At 45.1% G+C, this 21,748-nt stretch overlaps 1 protein-coding gene and 2 non-coding genes across 3 annotated transcripts in view; all 3 read left to right on the top strand.

The window, feature by feature from the left end:
• Positions 1-16,927, top strand: part of LOC119161085 (sodium-coupled monocarboxylate transporter 1) — a 96,646-nt gene extending 79,719 nt beyond the window's left edge. The window contains exon 15 of the mRNA XM_037413415.2: positions 16,742-16,927. Coding sequence (XP_037269312.2) covers positions 16,742-16,822 — 81 coding nt within the window. The 3' untranslated portion in view covers positions 16,823-16,927. The remainder of the gene's footprint in view (positions 1-16,741) is intronic.
• On the top strand, positions 3,291-3,369 carry TRNAS-AGA (transfer RNA serine (anticodon AGA)). The gene has a single exon. It is a non-coding gene; the product is annotated as a tRNA-Ser (tRNA).
• On the top strand, positions 15,223-15,304 carry TRNAS-AGA (transfer RNA serine (anticodon AGA)). The gene has a single exon. It is a non-coding gene; the product is annotated as a tRNA-Ser (tRNA).
• Positions 16,928-21,748: the final 4,821 nt, after the last annotated feature.

Here is a 21,748-nt window from a genome sequence, read left to right as displayed (position 1 = left end):
AATTCTTCTGTATCCCAAATTAGGGTGAAGATCACGTGAGCATCCAGATGTAAACTGCTAGATAGATAGATACGTAGAAAAAGATTGGCAGACCCTACACCCAGTGGGAATCGAAGATATGCGAAGCACGAATGAAAAATTTTGACATGTCGCTTTCAAATCAGCACAACATTATGAGGTGGAGGTCAATGATGTTGTACATGACTTTCGTGTCATGATTATCATGTTTGGATCTGTCGTTTACCTTCGTCATCTATCACGCCACGGTGATCACGCGTGTCAGAATTATCATGTTTGCACCAGTCATTTATTTTGTCATCCATTGACGTCACATAACACCATATTTGGTATATGTGGAGCTACCCAAATGGCCCCGAGCGAATAAGTAAGGGCCGAATATAGTCCAATGTAACATTGATGCGCGCACACGCTGGGCACAGCGACGCTACGTTAGCAAAACGCGAGCACTCTCTAGTCTGTTGCCAGGCGCAACTGACATCCATCGGCGCGGCCCGACGGCAACCGGTGAGAAATTCGACATTCCACATTTCGCGCCGATGCGTTACCCAGACAAAACTGCGTCACCCTCCTAATGTGACGGAGAGACGCCGGACGCGCGGATACGCGCATGCGTAAAAGCAACGCAGTGCGGCGTGCGTCTGCGAGTATATGGCAGGACCGGCCCCGGCATGGCAACGTCAGCGTGACGCGACGAAATCAACGCCGGCGAGCACGTGAACTACGTCACGTTGAAATGTATTGCCGCTTTGACTGTGGCATGTATTCATGTTCGCACATGACACGCATTTCATGATTATGATGTTTGCACACGTCACATATCCTAGTGATACATTGGCGTCACGTAATACCAAATTTGGCATATGTGAAGCTAGCAAAACAGCCGTGAACACATCATTCGTGTGGCATGAAGTCATGTTACATGACACGCATGTCGTGGTTATCATGTTTGGATGAGTCATTTACCTATGTCGTCCGTTCGCGTAGCGTAATACCCAAATTTGTACAGGTGAAGCTAGCGAAACAGCCGTGAGCGCACCATGGGCGTATGCTATAGCAAGAAGTCTTCTTGTTGCTTGTTGCATAACACGCATCTCATGTTTATTATGTTTGCACCAGTATCATACCTTCGTCATTCAATCACGTATTGTAATACCAAATGTAATATAAGTGAAGCAAGCGAAACGGGCGCCAGCGCATCATGAGCATGGCATGTAGCCATGTATATATAGTTACATGACACGCATCTCATGATTATCATGTTTGCAGCAGTCACATACTTTCGTCATCTAATCACGTACTGTAATAGCAAATTTTGTATACCTGATGCTAGCGAAACGGCCGCCAGTGCATCATCCAAGTGGCATGTAGTGATGTTGTTACATGATACGCATTTCATGATTTTTATGTTAGAGGCTGTCGTTTTCGCTATGCAATCATGCCATACCATACCAGTTTTGCAACATGCCATGTGAACGAAACCACCGCAAAGGCTGCAGGACCATGAAATGCAAATCTTGGTATTCATTATATACATTTCGTGATTTTCTTGTTATTATTGGTATTTTCTCCATACAGTCATGGTATGGTATACCAAGTTTGGTGTCGATACCATTATCGAAACGGCCAGGAGAGCTAAAATTCGTAGGCGGCTATATAAATATATATATATATATATATATATATATATATATATATATATATATATAAAATAAAGGAAAGAAATGTATACCTAAGGGCTCGTTTTTCCGTGTTTTAACCCAATATTAATGAGATATAACAGACAGTAATGCTAAGGAATGGACAGGGGAAGTTATTAGAACCAATGGAATGTAAATAAGAAGAAAAGTGGATGAAAAAATAACCAGCCGTGAGCAAGAATCGAACCTACAACCTCCGAATAACGCGTTCGATGCTCTAACCACTGAGCTACCACAGCGGCCTTCCCTCCACCCACTTTTTTGGGTTTATATCTGAATTTAGAGTAGGAGTGACAGTCAGCGCCATCTATATGCGCAACATTCTTATGCGCATATAGATGCGCAAAAACATTCTTATGCGCAATATATATATATATATATATATATATATATATATATATATATATATATATATATATATATATATATATATATATATATATATATATATATAGATAGATAGATAGATAGATAGATAGATAGATAGATAGATAGATAGATAGATAGATAGATAGATAGATAGATAGATAGATAGATACGCTCAAAGTTGCCGAAGTTCGCTAAGATATGCTTTGCAATTCAAACTCTGAAAGCACCTGCAGTGCGCAAAGAAATGCTACGCACATACAATAGCCTATACATTGTCCTCTGAGGGCTACAGAGACCTAACATAATCAGATGCCGGAAACTTTGTTGAGCGTAAGTCGCTAAAATATGAAAAGTGAACTTTGAAAACGCTTACGTTTGGTGCAGTAATTTCGGCGCCAAATTCGAATTGGAAATAATAGGTCCGGATTCTCTTTTGGAATGATCGACCAGTGATTCTGACAATAACGGCATTGCAGTTTTCTGAGTAAAATTTTTCCAGTCAGATCAATTCAATGTTCGGCTTGAGTGTTTCATTAATGTCGCATAATACTTTTTTCTTTTTTTCTTGGGGGGGGGGGGGGTCGGGGTGTGGGGAAGAGCTTCAGTTTTAGCGGGAACATTTTGTAGAGAACTTCACTGTGACAGACAAGCCTTTACGCCTTCACAACCTATACCTTAAAAAGTCAGAAATCGCTGGCATGTTTAATCATATTCTCTTCGTTGCTGATAGAAAATTTATTCTGAAGCAGAAGCAGCGTAGAGAGCATGTTACTACTGAGAAAGTGAAGCCATAAAATGAAAACATGTTCAATTACCAGGGATATTGAATCTAGCACATTAAGCGCTGTCTATACTCAAAGAGTTCCAGAGGTATTGCCATTCATTTCACTCAAAATGGTTGCAAGTTGGTAAAGCGAGACCTTCGAAAAGTGTTGAAGACGTTGAGAACGTATTTCTTACGACACGTTTGAAAAACGTATAAGCTGCTTAGAATAGTTTTCCTTAAATCTATGGCATGGTTTAGGTTCTTCTACTTGCATCCACTGCAACGCGAGTATTCCTGGTAATTCATCTCACAGAATTACAGAAAAAAAGAAAGACGCGAAATGCGCCGGAAACGGTCGCAAACAATAGAAGAGGAAGCGCTTGCAACATAATCCACACCTAGCAGGCACGATTCCATAGCGTCAGCCAGTACATGCCGTCGTGGCCGAGCGGTTAAGGCGATGGACTAGAAATCCATTGGGGTCTTCCCTCGCAGGTTCGAATCCTGCCAGCTGCGTTTGTTTTGTTTTTTTTTCTGCGTGATTTAGTGCACGTGTAAAGGTATACCCATCTTCTCAGACACATATATTTTGTTTTTCTGTTGTGGCTGAAGACACTGTGATCATCGTAAACACTGCCTAAGTATGCTGTAAGCAATAAAATGGAATCTGCTCTGATATTCTAAACAAAGTTTGTAAATTCAATAATATATACGCTAAGCAACATTAGGCGTGCTAAGTATTCGAGCGGTTTCTAAGAACAGCGTCGAGTTGCCACGGTGTTGCCGATGTCTCTTCTCACCGTTCCTCGGTATGAATAAACTGTAATTACTTCTGGCACATTCTCCACCATGGTATGCGGGTATGTGTCACACGTGTCGACTGGAAAAAGTTTGGCAACGTACACGACGAGATTATCAGAGTATTTATGCCAAGAAGAGCGATTCATATTCTTCTAACAGTTTACCCTCCAATGCTAATTCTGGTTCACCCCAAGTTAAGGGGGCGATCACCAGAGTGACCAGTCGTGGGCGGCTAGATCGATTGACAGATACGTAGATAGACACACTAGAAGTACCTGCAGTACGCAAATAAATGCTTTGCAATTAGAATGACACACTCGATTTCGTCACGCCACTTCAAACCATCCACAGACCAACGGTCCGACTGAGCGTGTCAATAGGACGCTCTTTAACATGCTCGCTATGTACGTTGATTCCCAGCATAAAAACTGGGACGAAGTTTTACCGTTTATAACCAACGCCTACAACACTGAGCGACAAAAGACCACAAGCTTTACCCCGTTCTACCTTCTCTACATGCGTGAGCCATGTTCTACCCTTGACACAATTCCCCCGTTTTCGGAGCAAGAAAACCTACCCCTTGAGGAGACATTCTGTCGTGCGGAGGAGGCACGGTGCATCGCACGTCTTCGAACTTTGGCAACCCAAGACCGTTGAAAGCCTCGCTACAATAAGCGACATCGACATTTGTCGTGCATCGAAGGAGATATGATGTGGCTGTGGATATCATACCGCAAGCGTGGCTTGCATCAGAAGCCTCTGGCCCACGATACAGGTCCCTTAGTCGTTTTGTCGCGCCTTAGTGACGTTACGTACGTGGTATCACGCCTCACATCTTCTGGCCATCGCTCCAGGAAAAGTGATGTCGTACATGTAACCCGATTGAAGCCATACCACCCGCGATGCTGACTAACTCACCCAGTGGGCATCGTCTGCAATGGACGAAATGATACGGAACTTTTGTTGAATTGGAGAAGAATCAAAATGGCCCCATATCTGCATGTTCATTGGCAAATGTCGTCAAAAGACGATTGATGATTGATACGCGAGATTTAACGTCCCAAAACCATCATATTATTATGAGAGACGCCGTAGTGGAGTGCTCCGGAAATTTCGACCACGTGGGGATCTTCAAAGTGCACCCAAATCTGCGCACACGGACCTACAACATTTCCACCTCTAATCGTCAAAAGACGACATCTTGCGTGCGGAGCGAGGGAAGAAAACATTTATTCGACGTTCTGCGCAAGAAAATCGGTGAGTGGTATTCTGGAGGCGCTGCGTTAGATGGCCTCGACCGTGCAGCGGAGGCGAAGGAGCGCATCAAGTCACTTCACACGTGAGACATGGCGCTACCTGGCAGTTTTCTATAAAACCAAAACGCGCCGCTTTGAGACGGGTGTGCGCGCCCGTCTCCGAGATTATAGGGTGTAGAACGCAAGGTGACGGGTAGGTGCCACCACCGTGTCATTTTAGCAAAGCGTTGGAAACACTCGCCTTTTTGTGCAAGCGTTGCATGGTGAGCGCAGCGTGATAAATGATACGGTCGTTAGAATTACTCATGTATGCCTTTTCTAGCAAAAGTCGTACATACAGAATATATACGTGTTGTTATGGTGCCTCAGATATGCGCAATAAATGGTTTTTAATTGAGGATCGCACAAGTAAGAACGCTGAATCTTGAGCGAAATTGGTGTGTGCTGCGGATGGGGTTGGCCGTTTAGGGTATCTGCTAGTGCCGTTTCGAATACCCGGGACCATTAAGGGTGGACAAAGAGACAAATGTACAGATAGACAGACAAACATTTTTGCGTCGAAGGTCCTTGAGAAAGACTATGTTCTTTAAACAGAAGTGACGGTGCTCTATGCCAGGCCTCCCTTCGGCAAACATCCATATACCGCCTTTACAATAATACATCGCTTCCCGTAAAAAAAGTATATATATATATATATATATATATATATATATATATATATATATATATTGTTGGATGCGTATATTAGTATACGCATCCTCTTCACCGGTACATTATCTTTATTATCATGTGTGGCTCATGCATCCTCATCGTTGTCGCGTAGCATCATCATCTTGGCTCATTCATCGTAGCTGTCGGCTGCCGGTTCCTCGGGCCTAATAAAAGGTAATCCAAACCAAGACTTCTGGGGATGATAACTAGAGGCAGTCTTGTGAGTTGTGCCGGAGGCGTGAAGAAGTTCGTTCAGTAGTTGTGAAAAAAAGGCCCTTCCACGGTCACTGAGCAAAACACGTGGAACACCATGACGCAGTATAATGGCTCAGAAGAAGAAATCGGCAATCTAAGAAGCTCAACCAGTAGTAACGGATGCCGTCTCGGGGTAGCGCGTCAAAGTGTCAATGGCTGTTACTATCCACCGGTTTCCAGCAGCACTGACTGGGAGGGGGCCATAAAGATTGACGCCTACAACTTCGAATCGTGTGGCTGGGCACGGAAGAGGCTGTAGTGTACCGGCGGGAGCAGATGTTGGTAGTTTTCTACATTGGCAGGTAGTGCAGGACCTGACGTACCGAGCTACACTAGTGGTAATGTCTGGCCAATAAAACCGACTTCGAAGGCGATCGTAGATTTTATGGTAACCAAGGTGACCAGCAGTCGGATGGTCATGAAGTGCCCTGAGTACTTCGGACCGAAGCGATCGGGGTAGAACGGGAACCCAGCGCTGACCGTCAGGATGGTAAATTTTGCGGTACAGCACCGAGTTGTCCAGCTTAAATTGCGAGAGTTGGCGACGGAGCCTTGCATTAGGTGGACGGGAACTGCCAGTGAGGTAGCCTATAATACGTCGACAGTATGGGTCAGCCAACTGTCGAGAAGGAAAATCGTGCGGGTCGTTCGAAAGCAGCTGGTCCATAGAGGCGAGAGAGGAAACCGCCGTAGACGTGGACTCCGCGGGCGTGTTGTGCAAATTGATGGTGAAAACCCTGAGTGGAGTCGCTGGTAGTGGGTAGCGAGAAAGAGCATCGGCGTCACTATGCTTCCTGCCACACTTGTACACGATCTCAAAATCATATTCTTGGAGGCGTAGAATCCAGCGTCCGAGGTGCCCCGACAAGTTCTTGAGTGTCGAAAGCCAACATAAAGCGTGGTGGTCGGTCACAATGGTGAAACGGCGGCCATGCAGATATGGACGAAATTTCTGTACTGACCAAACGATGGCGAGGCACTCCTGCTCGGTGATCGTGTAGTTCTTCTCGGCTGCGGAGAGGACGCGGCTGGCGTATGCAACGACTCGCTCTCGCGAAGAGTTCTCGCGTTGCAGGAGCACGGCTCCTAAACCGCGGCCGCTAGCGTCTGTGTGCAGGAAGATCGGTGCATAATCGTGAAAATGGGCAAGTACAGGGTCGGTCGTGAGGGCACTCTTCAACCTGTCAAAAGCCGATTCACATTCCCGAGACCACTGTAAGGGCATACCGGAAGCAAGTAGCTTATGAAGTGCTGCGGCTATGGAGGCAAAGTTTTGTATGAATCACCGAAAGTAAGAGGCGAGACCAAGGAAACTTCGCAAATCTTTGGTTTGTCAGGGCGAGGGAAGCGAAGCACTGCAGCAGTTTTATCAGGGTCTGGACGAATTTCATCCTTGCTCACAACAATACCGAGTACCTTGATAGATCTGCTGGCGAAATGGCACTTTTTAGTGGTAATTTGAAGGCCAGCGCCCGCAAGACAAGTCAGGACCTCGTCCAAGCGTTGCAGATGTTGAGGAAACGTCGATGAAAAGACAACAATGTCATCGAGGTAACATAGACAAGTCTTCCATTCTAGGCCACGCAGCACGGTGTCAATCATGCGCTCAAAAGTTGCTGGCGCATTGCATAGACCGAACGGCATAACATTGAATTCGTATAGGCCGTCCGGGGTTGCAAACGCAGTTTTTTCTTTATCATCTTCGTGCATGGGGATTTGCCAATAGCCGGAACGCAAGTCGAGGCTCGAAAAGTATTCAGCACCCTGTAAGGAATCTAGGGCGTCGTCGATGCGTGGCATGGGGTATACGTCCTTACTAGTGATCTTATTGAGTGCTCGGTACTCAACACAAAATCGTACGGAACCGTCTTTTTCACGTACCAGAACGATGGGCGACGACCAAGGACTGGTTGAGGGTCGGATTATCTCCCGTTGGAGCATATCGTCTACGTTTTCTTCAATGATTTTTCGTTCGGCTAGAGAGACGCAGTACGGACGGCGGTGCACAATGGATGTTCCGTCGGTCTGAATACGATGTGCTGTAGCAGTTGTGTGGCCCAGGGTGGATGAATGAACGTCAATGGAGTTTGCATGCTTTTCCAAAAAATCAAGCAGCTGCTGCTTCTGTGAGTCATTCAAGTCTTTGTTGATGGCTGCTGTAAAGGCCGAGGAAGCAGCATAATCTGCAGGATGGCCTTTAGAGGAGACAGGGGTAAGAGGCTTAACGCACACAGGCTGCAGATCGGCAACGCAGGCGACAGTAGTGCCCCGTGGCAGTAAACTTTTATCTTGTGTGGTGTTGGTAGCAGCGAGAACAGTTAATACATTGTTGAAGCGAGCCAAACCTGATGCCAGAGCTATGCCTTTATTAAGGCAACACGGTGACGGAGTGACCAAAATGTCACCAGAGTCGACGTTGTTGGACAAAACTGTAACTGATTGATGTTCGTTTGGTTGTAACTCGATGTCTACTGGAGCGATGAGTCGAAGTGGCCTGTAGGTTTCGTCGTTGAGCAAGTGGTTCGTGTCAGTAAGATGGACGACACGTTCTGCACAGCAAAAAGCCGCAGAAGTAGAGGAAAGAAAATCCCAGCCTAAAATGAGTTCATGGGAGCACGGGGACAGCACAGCAAATTCTATATGATGAAGAATTTCATCGATTAGTACACGGGCAGTACAGAGAGCAGTAGGGCGAATCATTGTTCACAGGGCTGTAACCAGTGTCGGCCCATCATAAGGCGTCGTGACTTTTCGAAGACGGGCACACAAATCAGCAAGAATAACAGAAAACGCAGCCCCAATGTCCACCAAAGCATCAACGTCCACTCCCTCAACTGTGACCGCAATCATATCTTAGGGGCGCGCTGGAGGAATTGGAGTCCTATGTTGGAATGCAGTTTGTCCTCCAAAAACGGCATCGGTTAGTTTTCCGGACGCCGATCAGAAGTAAGGGGAGCAGGCTGAAGAGGAGAATAAGAGCGACGGTAAGGCGACTGTGAACGGCGTCGGGTTGATCGGTGACTACTGCGCAGTTCACCAGATGCTGGCGGAAATGGAGACCGACGCGGCGTTGACGAATAATGGCGGCCCTGGTACAAGGCTCCTGCGGTATAGTCCCGTTCGCGTATGTCATACCCTCGGCGCTCATCTTGCTGGCGCTTGCGGCAAAAGCGTGCAATGTGACCACGATAGCCGCAATAATAGCACGTAGGCCGAGTCGATCGATGAGGAGGGTAGTAGCTTGCGCTAACTGCACCAGGAGAGAGAGAAGTCAGAGGGACAGGTGACGGCTCACGCGGTGGTGATGGGAAAGCTTGTGGGAGGTGCGGCAGCAACCGACGCGTACGTTCGTGGCGGGGACGTCGAGCTGACGGTGCCTGGTGGTGCGGCGGCGGTGTGCGGGAACGATGGTAGAGTACGAGAGACAATGGGCTGCAGGTTGGCCATGTGGGTCATACACGTGAGCTCTTCCCTGATGACATCCCGCAATGACGTTGAAGAAGACTGAATGGGACACACTGAAGGTAGTGTGAATCCCATTGATTCTAATTCTTCACGTATAATCGCCCTTATCGTGTCTCGCAGGTTTGGATCAGTCGTAATACGGGCCGCATCACTGTCTGGTTGTAGGCGCATAGACTCAAGTTCTTCGAGGCGCTGACAGGTTGTCGCAACGTCAGCAACGGTAGCAGGATTCTGGATTGCAAGGGCATTGAATGCGACGGGTGCAATCCCCTTAAGAAGCTGGCGCACCTTGTCTGATTCTGTCATTGGTGTGTCAACCCGGCGGCAAAAAGAATGAACCACCTCGATGTAAGATGTGTACGACTCCCCGATGTGCTGTTTTCGAGTTGCGAGAGCTTTCTTTGCGAGAGCCGAACGAACAGCCGGTGTGCCAAAGACATGGCGAAGCTGATCTTTGAAGGCTGACCAGTTGGGGATGTCGATGAAGTGGTTGAGGAACCACGTCTTCGCGACACCAGTGAGGCAGAATGAACGTGAGCGAGTTTGTAGGTGTTTTCCCACCGGTTAGCAGCGCCGACACGTTCGAAATCGTCCAGCCATTCTTCCACATCTTCCCCGCGCATACCAGCGAAGGGATGGGGCTCACGCTGGAGGCTGTTGATGACGTGAGAAGCCGCGGCACGCGGTGGTTGAGTGGAAACGGATGCAGCACCGGCCTCAGCTTGGTGCGACATATTTGACCTCAACGTAGCTCCAGGGGGAAGAGTGGTCGAGAGGATGGCGGGGGATCTAACAGCACTCTCCACCACGTAAGAAGTCTTGGTTCGAGGAACCGGCAGCCGACAGCTACGATGAATGAGCTAAGATGATGATGCTACGCGACAACGATGAGGATGCTTCAGCCACACATGATAATGATGATAATGTACTGGTGAAGAGGATGCGTATACTAAATGCCCACAATATATATATATATATATATATATATATATATATATATATATATATATATATATATATATATATATATATATATATATATATATATGTGTGTGTGTGTGTGTGTGTGTGTGTGTGTGTCTCATCTATTTCTTCCTCTTTTTTACCTTTATAATTTTCTACCCACCTATATATATTACTTCCTTTTTATATTATTCTTTTTCTGCCTTTCTTCGAGTTTCTATATTTTTTTTCTATATTTCTCTCTTTCTCTTTGTGCTATACCCTGTTTCACTTCTTACCCTCGTCCTCACCCACTGCAGTTACCTTTCCCACCCCTTTTATGTGCTTTAATATACACTTAGCCTCTGCTCTACGAGCGCGCCTGGATATCAGAGTGTTCACTAAGACTACGCAGCTTATAATCCAGCCTAATTAGGAAATTACTTCGCCAAAACTTTTTCTCTTTCTTTATCTTGGTAATTGTTTGTTTCTCTCGCTGTGTATGCTCGCTCTCTAACTCATCTGAGTTTCTGCATCTCTCGCCGGACAAATCGGCGTAGCAGGAGAGTGCGCTTGAAGCGGCAATGCTGAGCGAAACAGAAGTTAAAAAAGATGAAGAAGAGGGCACGCACCAGGCGAGTTATTGCGTTGCAAATGCCGGAAAGGTGAAGACTATTAACGATGATGAAAGTTTTTGCGAAAATGTATTGGCATAACAAAAATCAACAACTTCGTAGTAAAACGTACTGTGACTAATCTACTTCTCAAACGTACATGGCCAAGTGCAAGCCCTCTTCATTTATTAAGGATTAATAGGATGCAAAACATGATAAATAGAGCACGTGCCTGCAGAGTTATTGTGTTGCATGCGCTAGACGCAGCTTAGTTTTCTGGTCACGCGGTTAAAAATTTGGTAGATCCCTCGATCCTTGGGAATATCAATGTTATGCAAACCATGCGAAGGGATACCGACTGTGCGGCAATTTTTTTATCAAGCAAACTCTCATAAAATGCCTAAAACATGCATGCAAATGGCGTACGCGCAGATATATATTGATTATAGAGGCATATGTTTTGCCTAAATATTCTTTTAGAGTTGCGTACAATGCCAATAGCTACAAGAGTAATAGCAATTCCAGAAGTGGTCACCTGATACGCAGCTTTTGTACTGGGAACGGTGCTTGCCCAGGACACTTCTGCATAAGTCAACTTCAGTAGGTGGCATTATATTATTAACGACCAGAATTGACGACTTAGTGTCACGGAGTCGGAAAGCTTGCAAAGGCATTAGTCAGCATGTCCAAGATAATATTTGTCATTCCGCTGAATTTGTATTCGGGAAATGAAAATTTAAACTGCAGCAAGCAATGCATGGTGTACGCTTACATTGGCAAAAAGAACATTGGCCATCGATCAACTGATCCAAGGACACGCGTGCCGACATTTATACACGAGGTGTCGAACAATCCAGTGTTATTGCTGATGGCAGAATACGTTAAAACAAACTCGACTATTTAGGCTTGCGTGCTCTAATCGGACAGATTAGTTGAAAACTATCTAGAATGACTTCAGATATTCTGGCGCAGATCGCGCTATGGAGTACCAAGTGCAATACACCAGACAAACAAAAATAGAAGAAGCTCGCGTGGCTATGGGAGTACATATGTGCTCTTTAAAAATTTGGATAGCCAGCATTACTACCCCAATTGACATTTTATGAGCATTATGGTGCACTTGAAAAGCAGTTACGAGACATGGCGTGGCTCGTTTGTAAGACGATTGTAACGCAAAATTCTTGTGTTGGATTCATTCAGGGGCCCTGGCATTTATTCTTTGCTTTCTTCGGGTCGCCGCTGCCGATATAAGCTTTTATTCCACACTTTTGTGATATAACTATCAGCATCTGTATTCACTGTTCTTAACTGGTAATCATCTGTATCTCATACCCGATCACTACGGCCCCGTATTTACTGGTTAAAAAGCCCTTCACGGCATATATGACAAATTTTTCACGTTATTTATTACCCGACCAGCCAGACATGTTTGTCGAACCCTCGTACCTACTGTTAATAATTCTACTGTACCCCAAAATAAGGTGGTGATCACGAGAGCATCCAGACGTAAACTGCTAGATAGATAGATAGATAAAAAATTGGCAGACCCCACGCACAGTGGGAATCAACGATATGCGAAACACGAATGAAAAATGGTAACATCTTGCTTTAAAATCAGCACAACATTATGAGGTGGAGGTCAATGATTTTGTACATGACTTCCGTGTCGTGATTATCATGTTTGGATCTGTCATTTACCATCGTCATCTATCACGCCACGGTGATCACGCGTGTCAGAATTATTATGTTTGCACCAGTCATATATTTTGTCATCCACTGACGTCACATAACACCATATTTGGTATATGTGGAGCTACCAAAACGGCCGCGATCGAATCGGTGAGGGCCCATATAGTCCAATGTAGCATTGATGCGCGCACACGCTGGGCACAGCGACGCTACGTTAGCAAAACGCGAGCACTCTCTAGTCTGACGCCGGGCACAACTGACATCCATCGGCGCGGCCCGACGGCAACCGGTGAGAAATTCGACAGTCCACATTTCGCTCCGATGCGTTACCCAGACAAAACTGCGTCACCCTCCTAATGTGACGGAGAGACGCCGGACGCGCTGATACGCGCATGCGTAAAAGCAACGCAGTGCGGCGTGCGTCTGCGAGTATATGGCAGGACCGGCCCCGGCATGGCAACGTCAGCGTGACGCGACGAAATCAACGCCGGCGAGCACGTGAACTACGTCACGTTGAAATGTATTGCCGCTTTGACTGTGGCATGTATTCATGTTCGCACATGACACGCATTTCATGATTATGATGTTTGCACACGTCACATATTGTAGTGATACATTGGCGTCACGTAATACCAAATTTGGCATATGTGAAGCTAGCAAAACAGCCGTGAACACATCATTCGTGTGGCATGCAGTCATGTTACATGACACGCATGTCATGGTTATCATATTTGGATGTGTCATTTACCTATGCCATCCGTTCGCGTCGCGTAATACCAAACAAAATTTGTACAGGTGAAGCTAGCGAAAAAGCCATGAGCTCACCATGAGCGTATACTATAGCTTGTAGTCATGTTGGTGCTTGTTGCATAGCACGCATCTCATGTTTATTGTGTTTGCACCAGTATCATACCTTCGTCATTCATTCACGTCTTGTAATACCAAATGTAATATAAGTGAAGCAAGCGAAACGGGTGCCAGCGCATCATGAACATGGCATGTATCCATGCTTATATAGTGGCGGACACGCATCTCATGATTATCATGTTTGCACCAGTCACATACCTTCGTCATCTAATCACGTACTGTAATACCAAATTTTGTATATGTGACGCTAGCGAAATAGCCGAGAGTGCCTCAACAAAGTGGCATGTAGTGATGTTGGTACATGACGCGCAAGTCGTGATTTTCATCTTAGAGGCTGTCGTTTTGCGCTATGCAATCATGCCATACCATACCAGTTTTACAACATGACATGTGAACGAAACCACCGCAAGAGCTGCAGGACCATGAAATGCAAATCATTGTATTAATTACATACATTTCTTGATTTTCATGTTATGATTAGTCAAATACTTTTTTATACAGTCATGTTATGGCGTACCAAGTTTGGTGCCGATACCATTATCGAAACGGCCAGGAGAGCTAAAAGTCGTAGGCGGATAGATAGATAGATAGATAGATAGATAGATAGATAGATAGATAGATAGATAGATAGATAGATAGATAGATAGATAGATAGATAGATAGATAGATAGATAGATAGATAGATAGATAGATAGATAGATAGATAGATAGATAGATACGCTTAATGTTGCCGAAGTTCGCTAAGAAATGCTTCGCATTTAAAACACTGAAAGCACCTGCAGTGCGCAAAGAAATGCTGCGCACCTACAATAGCCTATACATTGTCCTCGGAGGGCTACAGAGACTTAACCTTATAGGATGTGGGAAACTTTGTTGAGCGAAAGTCGCTAAAATATGAAAAACGAACTTTGAAATCCCTAACAATTGGTGCAGTAATTTCAACGCTAAATCCAAGTTTGAAATAATAACTCTAGATTCTCTTTTAGAATGATTGACCAGTGATCGTGACAATAACGGCATTGCAGTTCTCTGAGTAAAATTTACTAATTCAGATCAATTCATTTTTCGGTTTGAGTGTTCTTTTAAGGTCGAACAATACTTCTTTCTTTTTTGGGGGGGTCGGGGTGTCGGGAAGAGCTTCAGTTTTAGCGGGAAATTTTCGTAAAGAACTTCACTCTGACAGACAAGCGTTTATGCCTTCACAACCTATACCTTAAAAAGTCAGGAATCGCTGGCATGTTTAATCATAACCTCTGGGTTGCTGAGCGAAAATATATTCTGAAGCAGCCACAGCGTAGAGCGAGCGCATGATACTACGGAGAAAAAAAGCCATACTATAACAAAAATTTTCAGTTACCAGGGTATTTTAATCTAGCACATTATGCGCTGTCTTTAATCAAAGTATTCAAGAGCAATCAACGTTCATTTCTCTCAAAAAGGTTGCAAGTTGGTAAAGCGAGGCTTTGGAAAAGTGTTGAAGACGTTGAGAACATATTTCTTACGGCACGTTTGAAGAACGTATGTGCTGCTTAGAATAGTTTTCCTTAAATCTACGGCATGGTTAAAGTTCTTCTACTTGCATGCACTGCAACGCGATTATTGCTGGTAAGTCCTCTCCCACACAAAAAAGAGGGACGCGAATTGCGGTGGAAAGGGTCGCAAACTATAGAAAAGGAAGTGCTTGAAACGTAATCCGCACCTAGCAGGCACATTCCTATAGCGAGTGGTAGCACGTGCAGTTGTGGCTGTCAATAAAGAGAAAAAAAAGTGCAGTCGTGGCTGAGCGGTTAAGGCGGTGCACTAGAAATCCATTGGGGTCTTCCCTCGCAAGTTCGAATCCTGCCGGCTGCGTTTGTTTTTATTTTTTTCTGTATGAGTTAGTGCACTTCTAAAGGTATACCCCATCCTCTCGCACACATATTTTTTGTTTTTCTGTTGTGGCTCAAGCAACTGTGATCATCGTAAACTCTGCCAAAGTATGCTGTAAGCATCAAAAGCAAATATGCTCAGATATTTTAAACGAAGATTGTAAATTTATTATTGTATACGTTAAGCAACATTAGGCGTGCTAAGTTTTCGAGTGGTTTCTAAGAACAGCGTCGAGTTGCCACGGAGATTCCAATGTCTGTTGTCGCTGTTCCTGGGCAAAAATAATCTGTTAATTACTTCTGGCACATTCTCAACCCTGGTATACGGGTATGTGTCACACGTGTCTGCAGGAAAGAGTTTGGCAACATACATGACGAGATTATCAGACTATTCATGCCATGAAGAGCGGGTCATATTCATCTAACATTTTACCCTCCCATACTAATTCTGGTTCACCCCAAGGGAAGGGGGCGATCACCAGAGTGACCAGAGTGCACGGCTAGATCGATTGATAGATATATACGTAGATAGACACACTAAACGTACCTGCAGTACGCAAATAAATGGTTTGCAAATAGAATGGCTCAGTCGTGCACTTTTTTTTAGACAGCAATTCCTTAGTGGCCGTTACTGCATTGAGCATCGTCGTTTCGTTTTCCCTTGCCGTAGGCGCCTGTTTCTGCGCACTGAACTATGCGACACTCCTGTTTTGCCAATACGGCTTGATTACTTTCAGAACTTCGCCACCGAAACACAAAACAAGAAGAAAATGAAACAAATAATAAGACAAAATAACATAAATGTAACAAGGAATGAAACAACTGCAAAAAAAGCAGCTAAAAACAAAGGCTAGCCCATAACTCTACGTACTTACATACCTCTCTGAAACTCTTTACTTTAATGTATCGCAATTGCTAGTAAGTTTTCACTGCATAATCTACGAGATGTTTTGTTTTAGACTAAAAAAAGTGTTTCTTTTTTTAAGGGTCGCCCTCTTTCTGAAGAAGCTCTGTGTTTCGCTGAATGTTTTACTCCAGATGCCAAGGGATGCACTACGTTTGCGCAGTGTCGCGCGCTACGAAACTCACTAGTGGATGCCGCTTTGACGTGACATGTAGCCCACCCAATACAAGTCCTCTCCACCGCAGGAAAACAAAAAGCTGAAACTGCAACTAGCTGCAAAGGTAGATACAGAAACATAGCATAAAAATAAGGTGGTGAAACAAGCTCAGGCTCAGCTGGTAGGTGTTAACGTTGGCTGAAAGGGAAAATATTAGGTAAGTTAGTTTTCTGCTTAGCAGGGAAATATTGCAAATAGCCTGTAGTGCGGAAAATTTCTCTAAACTTTTATTTGAACTGTCTTTGAAAATTGTATGCTACTATATGTGATAATCAAACCGTCATTTTTCCTCCGTACAGATCTGTCAAACGACAAATTCATTAATGAAAAATGCTTCTTACAACGAGTCACCAGAAGAAAATCATGCAACACCTGTTTAACAGTACATATATGTTGCCTTCAGTGCTTTCATATGAACCTGCATGTGCCATCATCACCAACAGCCAGGAAAAGTAACTGAAATAAAGAAAACACTTGTTTTATAATGGCGTCCCTCTGATTAATATACGTGAATTAGGCAAACCGTACTTGGAGCAGTTTAGGCAAACCAATGCTGCGAAATTGTTTTTTCTCCCCTCAGGTGCCGCCACCATCTCAGCTCCTTATACGTAAGTAACGTGTTGACATTACAAGGACAAAAGCACTCGGTGAGCCTATTTGCATACAATCACAGCCTGAACACTCCAGTTCAAAACACTCAATCGCAGTACACGCGACCATGCACGATATTGCCATGCCCTCCCCGTACGTGCTGTGCCAGGACAAGTGCGCGCTTCGCGGCAACAGCCCACAATGATGTATGACGTCATTCAGACCAATTTAGTAATTATTAAATTTATAAACCCTTTATTATATCCGTATTGGCCTCGAGAACATACCTTGGCGCCACCTACGTGATGACGTCACTCATAAAATGCGGGCGTGTGCTGTCTGCTAGAACACCGCATTTCCAGTGCTTTTGCCACCACGCCGTTTTGCTGTGTACACCGTGCGCGCTTCCCTTTGCTTTGAAGATCAGTACTTGAAAAAGCGGTAAGATATAATAATATGGGCAACGAAACTACGAATTGGTGTCCTCAGTGGCACTTTCGTGTGTAATAAGCATCGTAAAATCACGACAAACCCCCGAATGCAGAGATGTTACTTAGCTCGCGTCTTCAACTTAACTTGAGCAAGTCGGCGTGAAGCAAGCAGCGGACTTCAAAACGCCCAAGTCAGATTTCGCGTTTCATAGATGCTCAGGCTGTCTTGCTTGGTCAAGTCAAGAACGAGCTTGAAAGCAGAAGCACGCTGCTCGCCTGCTAACGAGGGTAATAATGAAGTTGTTCGCGTCAGGCATGCATTACAGCAAAAAAAAGACCATACGTTTTAAAATAACTAGAAAAACGAAGGGACACAAGCATATTCTTGCCATTCGTGGGTTCGATTCCCGGCTGCGGCGGCTGCATTTCCGATGGAGGCGGAAATGTTGTAGGCCCGTGTACTCAGATTTGGGTGCACGTTAAAGAACCCCAGGTGTTCAAAATTTCCGGAGCCCTCTACTACGGCATCTCTCATAATCAAAAGGTGGTTTTGGGACATTAAACCCCACAAATCAATCAATATTCTTGCCATTTTACAGCTAACGAGCGGCACGTGGTGCCTGCCGCCAAAGCGATGCGCAGTGTTGCTTCTGTAAAACGTTCGTTGCTCGCTGGTTTTAGTGGCCACCCGAATGCGGCGCGTTTCTCCACGGTTGCTTGTTTGGAGGCGAAATAAGCATCGCGTTGGCTTCTTTTGTTGCTGTTTTTTTTTTTCAATCGAACGCCACGGCATGTATTTGTGCTGACCTGGCTCACAAGTTGACGTGATTTTCACGGTATTTTTTGCCTTTCTGTTCACCTGTGTGCATGCCTGTAGTGGACAAGATCGCAGTTATGATGAAAAAAAAAACATGTTCTGGGAACAAACGTGATTCGTATTCTTTTGGTGAGCTTGGTAAACAAGAGAAAAAGCTGGGGTCAACACATTTCCCTCAGCAGAATTCTGTCTCGCGGGGTGCAGCAGTGTATCGCTGCATGGTGGTAAAGCGCATAAAAAAAACCGTGATAGGGGCACCTCCTTTCTTATGTGTGTGGATATTTATGTAGCGTTGTGCTACAAGCGATGCCTTTCTGAGCGAGAAACAGCGCCTAGACGGGACGAAAGGATAGAAGAGGCACAGACACAGCGCCGAGTCAGTTTTGTACCGAAAGAGGTGGAAATTGTCGTCGTGTTTAAGAAAAACAGAAATGGCCGTTGCGGTTACGGAACACTTCGGCGTCGTCCCCACCGAAGCAATACGCACGTGTGTGTAGTCGACACCGCCTATAACACCAGGGAACTCAGCCACTTCATAAAAGTCCCGCATAACTATAGTAAGTGCTGCACGCTGCGGAAAGCGCACCAGCATTGCGTACAGGTGCTTTGCGAAGAGTAGCGTACGTACTTTTCCTACTGCACGGCAAACTGTCGACAACGGAATGCGGATGAGATTCCCGGTGACTGTTTGGAACCCGAGAGCCATCAGTAGCTGTAACACTGGAGGCACAGGCTGTCCTCGGTTGTCGCCACTTTCACGGAGCGGCAACATACACAGCAGCTGCCGCACGGCGTTCTTCGTGAATCTGTATCGAGCGCGGAATTGCTCCTCGTCGTACAACTCCATCGGATTTTCTCGATCACGTAAAACCGGTCCAAGAATCTTCGGCAGGCAGCGCGCCTCAGAAAATGCTACGCTTATGGCAAGGCAAGCAAACTCAAAAGCCGCCACCCTCCGCACGACGTCCATTCGAGAGGTGGCCATGTTGGAATAACGCAAGAAGTCGCTTTCAAGCTAGCCCCGCAGCTGACTTGAAACTTGTCCTGACTTCGACCGAGCCACGTTGCCTTCAAGTCGTTCGCAAGTTCGAGAACGATTTATGGTTACCGGCAAGACTGTCTTGAGTCGAGAACGAGTCAAGTACGAGTCAAGTAACATCTCTGCATTCGGGGCTAAGAACCGGTGCACTTGGCGCCATGGGGGAAGATGCAAGCTAAGCTGCCAACTAATATATTGTGAAATATTTTTCTTGTAAAAGTGATCACACATTTTATCAAACAAACGCGTGAACTTGCAGCAACGAGCGGAACGTGCCACCGAACATGCATGCGATGCCCATTGGCTGTTGTCAACACACACGTGTAAATGGCGAGCGGAGTGAATCACCTGACATGCTTAGAATCGCTGGTGGGATCTGTAAAAGGATTACTTACGATCTACTGCTTATCTAAATGTGCTGCGATTTCATTCACGTTTTTTTTTCTTGGTTAGTTTTACTACTTTTTGCCTTAGTTTCCACATATCGGCCACATATCGACGTTAGTTCTCAGCGCCCTTGATGCAAGCGTAAAACAAATTTTGTGTCTTAATGACCGCTTTTCTATTCAGTACTTTATGAGGCGAAGCTCCGTAAGGCGTGGGTCTGTCCATCCCTTGTATGTATGTATCTAGAAGTACGTAGCCACCGGGGGCACATGCCCGCTCCAGAGCGGGTGTGGGCCACAGGGGATGCGAGATTTGAGATGGCGGTACTTGGAGTGTTCACTAGATGGACACACGGATGGGCGGACAAACAGACTAGCAGATGGACGGATAAACAGATAGATGCACGGACGTACGGACGGATGGACGCACGAACAGACAGACAGATTTTTCATTTCATTTATTTATAAAAACTGCGATCCTTCAGTTGAATTTTCATGGCAGGGTGGGAAAAATGTTCGAGAATCGGTATATACACCGAAATAGTGAAACCACAATAAATATTACGATGTGAGTGTACAAGGCGATGGTTCAAAAACACTTATTTCAACAAATTTTTGAGTAACATAACACATAATAACGTAACACAGAATACGGGTTCCAGACTAACACAATAATTACAATAAAACAAATGATACAATGCAATGTGTAGTGATGGTTTAGGCGATGCTGTTTTTAATTAATGACGGTTTCTTGTGTAAAATGACATCATTTGTCAGGTTATTCCAGTCATTATTAGTTTTAGAGAAGAACGAATACTTGTAGCAGTTCTTCCGTGAAGGTAAAGGAGTTTTCGTTTTACGATGTCGCTTGCGAGATGCGTAACCGGAAGAATACCGAGAGATGCCTGCAGTGTCAACATTTAAATGACCATTAATTAATTCATAGAACAAGTTAAGCTGGCAAGTGCGGTTTCTGTCCACAATGGGTTACAGACCGCTTTCTAGCGATAATTCAGATACGGGTGTTCTACCATAGGAGTTATAAATAAAACGTAATCCTTTGTTCTGCACTATTTCTAATTGATTAATATTACGTTTAGTGAATGGATCCCATATTATTACAGCCTATTCCAGCATTGGACGAATGAGTGTCTTATATGCCAACATGCGTACAGACGGGGTAGTATATTTTATGGATCGCTTCAGAAAAAAAAGAAACGTTTACGTAGACATTTACCTATAGTTATCTCTGCGTGTTTGTTGCAGTTTAGATCATTGAGAGAGAATGATAGATCAAGATGCAAGGAAAGGTAGGGAGGTTAACCAGACGCACATGCGGTTTGCTACCCTGCACTGGGGAAGGGATGAAGGGGAGAAAAGAGGTTGTAGAGAGATAAGAAGGTAAACAATCACGAGCACACTCGGGGAGCAAACACAGTCTACAGGCGATCACTAAGGTTTGTTGGCTTTAAGTAAAGTAGGAGTGCTTTGGTCGCTTTCTGCGCAACTGAGGCAGATGCCCAAGGTCCTAGAATCTTCTGCGCACAAAATGGTCTGGAGTCAAGTTTATTCAAAACCATCCGGAGCTGGCATCGCTGTGTGTCGTAGCAAGCGCAGCTGCACAGGACGTGTTTGATGGTCTCTTCAGCTCCACAGTAGTTGCATGTAGAGGTGTCTGCCATATCAATGCGAAAGAAGTACACCTTTGTGAATGCAACACCCAACCAAAGGCGGCATAACAGTGTCGCATCGGTACAGGAAAGTTGTGATGGCAGCTTTATCTTGAGCGAAGGATCCAGTTCATATAATAAACACCTTTGGAAGCTGGCTGACGACAAGATCGTGCGTGTAAGATTTCGAGCCAGCAGGTTGTCTTGTTGCATCAGTCCTTGATAGAGGAATCGGGTTTACACGGGTTCCTTCATAGGCTGAGCGGGCTGCATCATCGGCTAATTGACTTCCGGTAATACCGATATGTCCAGGCAGTCATTAATATATAATATTATGCCCTCGTGCTAGAGCTTCATGATAGAGCTTCATCA

The sequence above is a fragment of the Rhipicephalus microplus genome, chromosome X (genome assembly GCF_043290135.1).
Source record: "Rhipicephalus microplus isolate Deutch F79 chromosome X, USDA_Rmic, whole genome shotgun sequence".
NCBI lineage: Eukaryota > Metazoa > Arthropoda > Arachnida > Ixodida > Ixodidae > Rhipicephalus > Rhipicephalus microplus.
The sequence above is the reverse complement of the archived record's forward strand: the minus strand, read 5'-3'. Positions and strand labels throughout refer to the sequence as shown.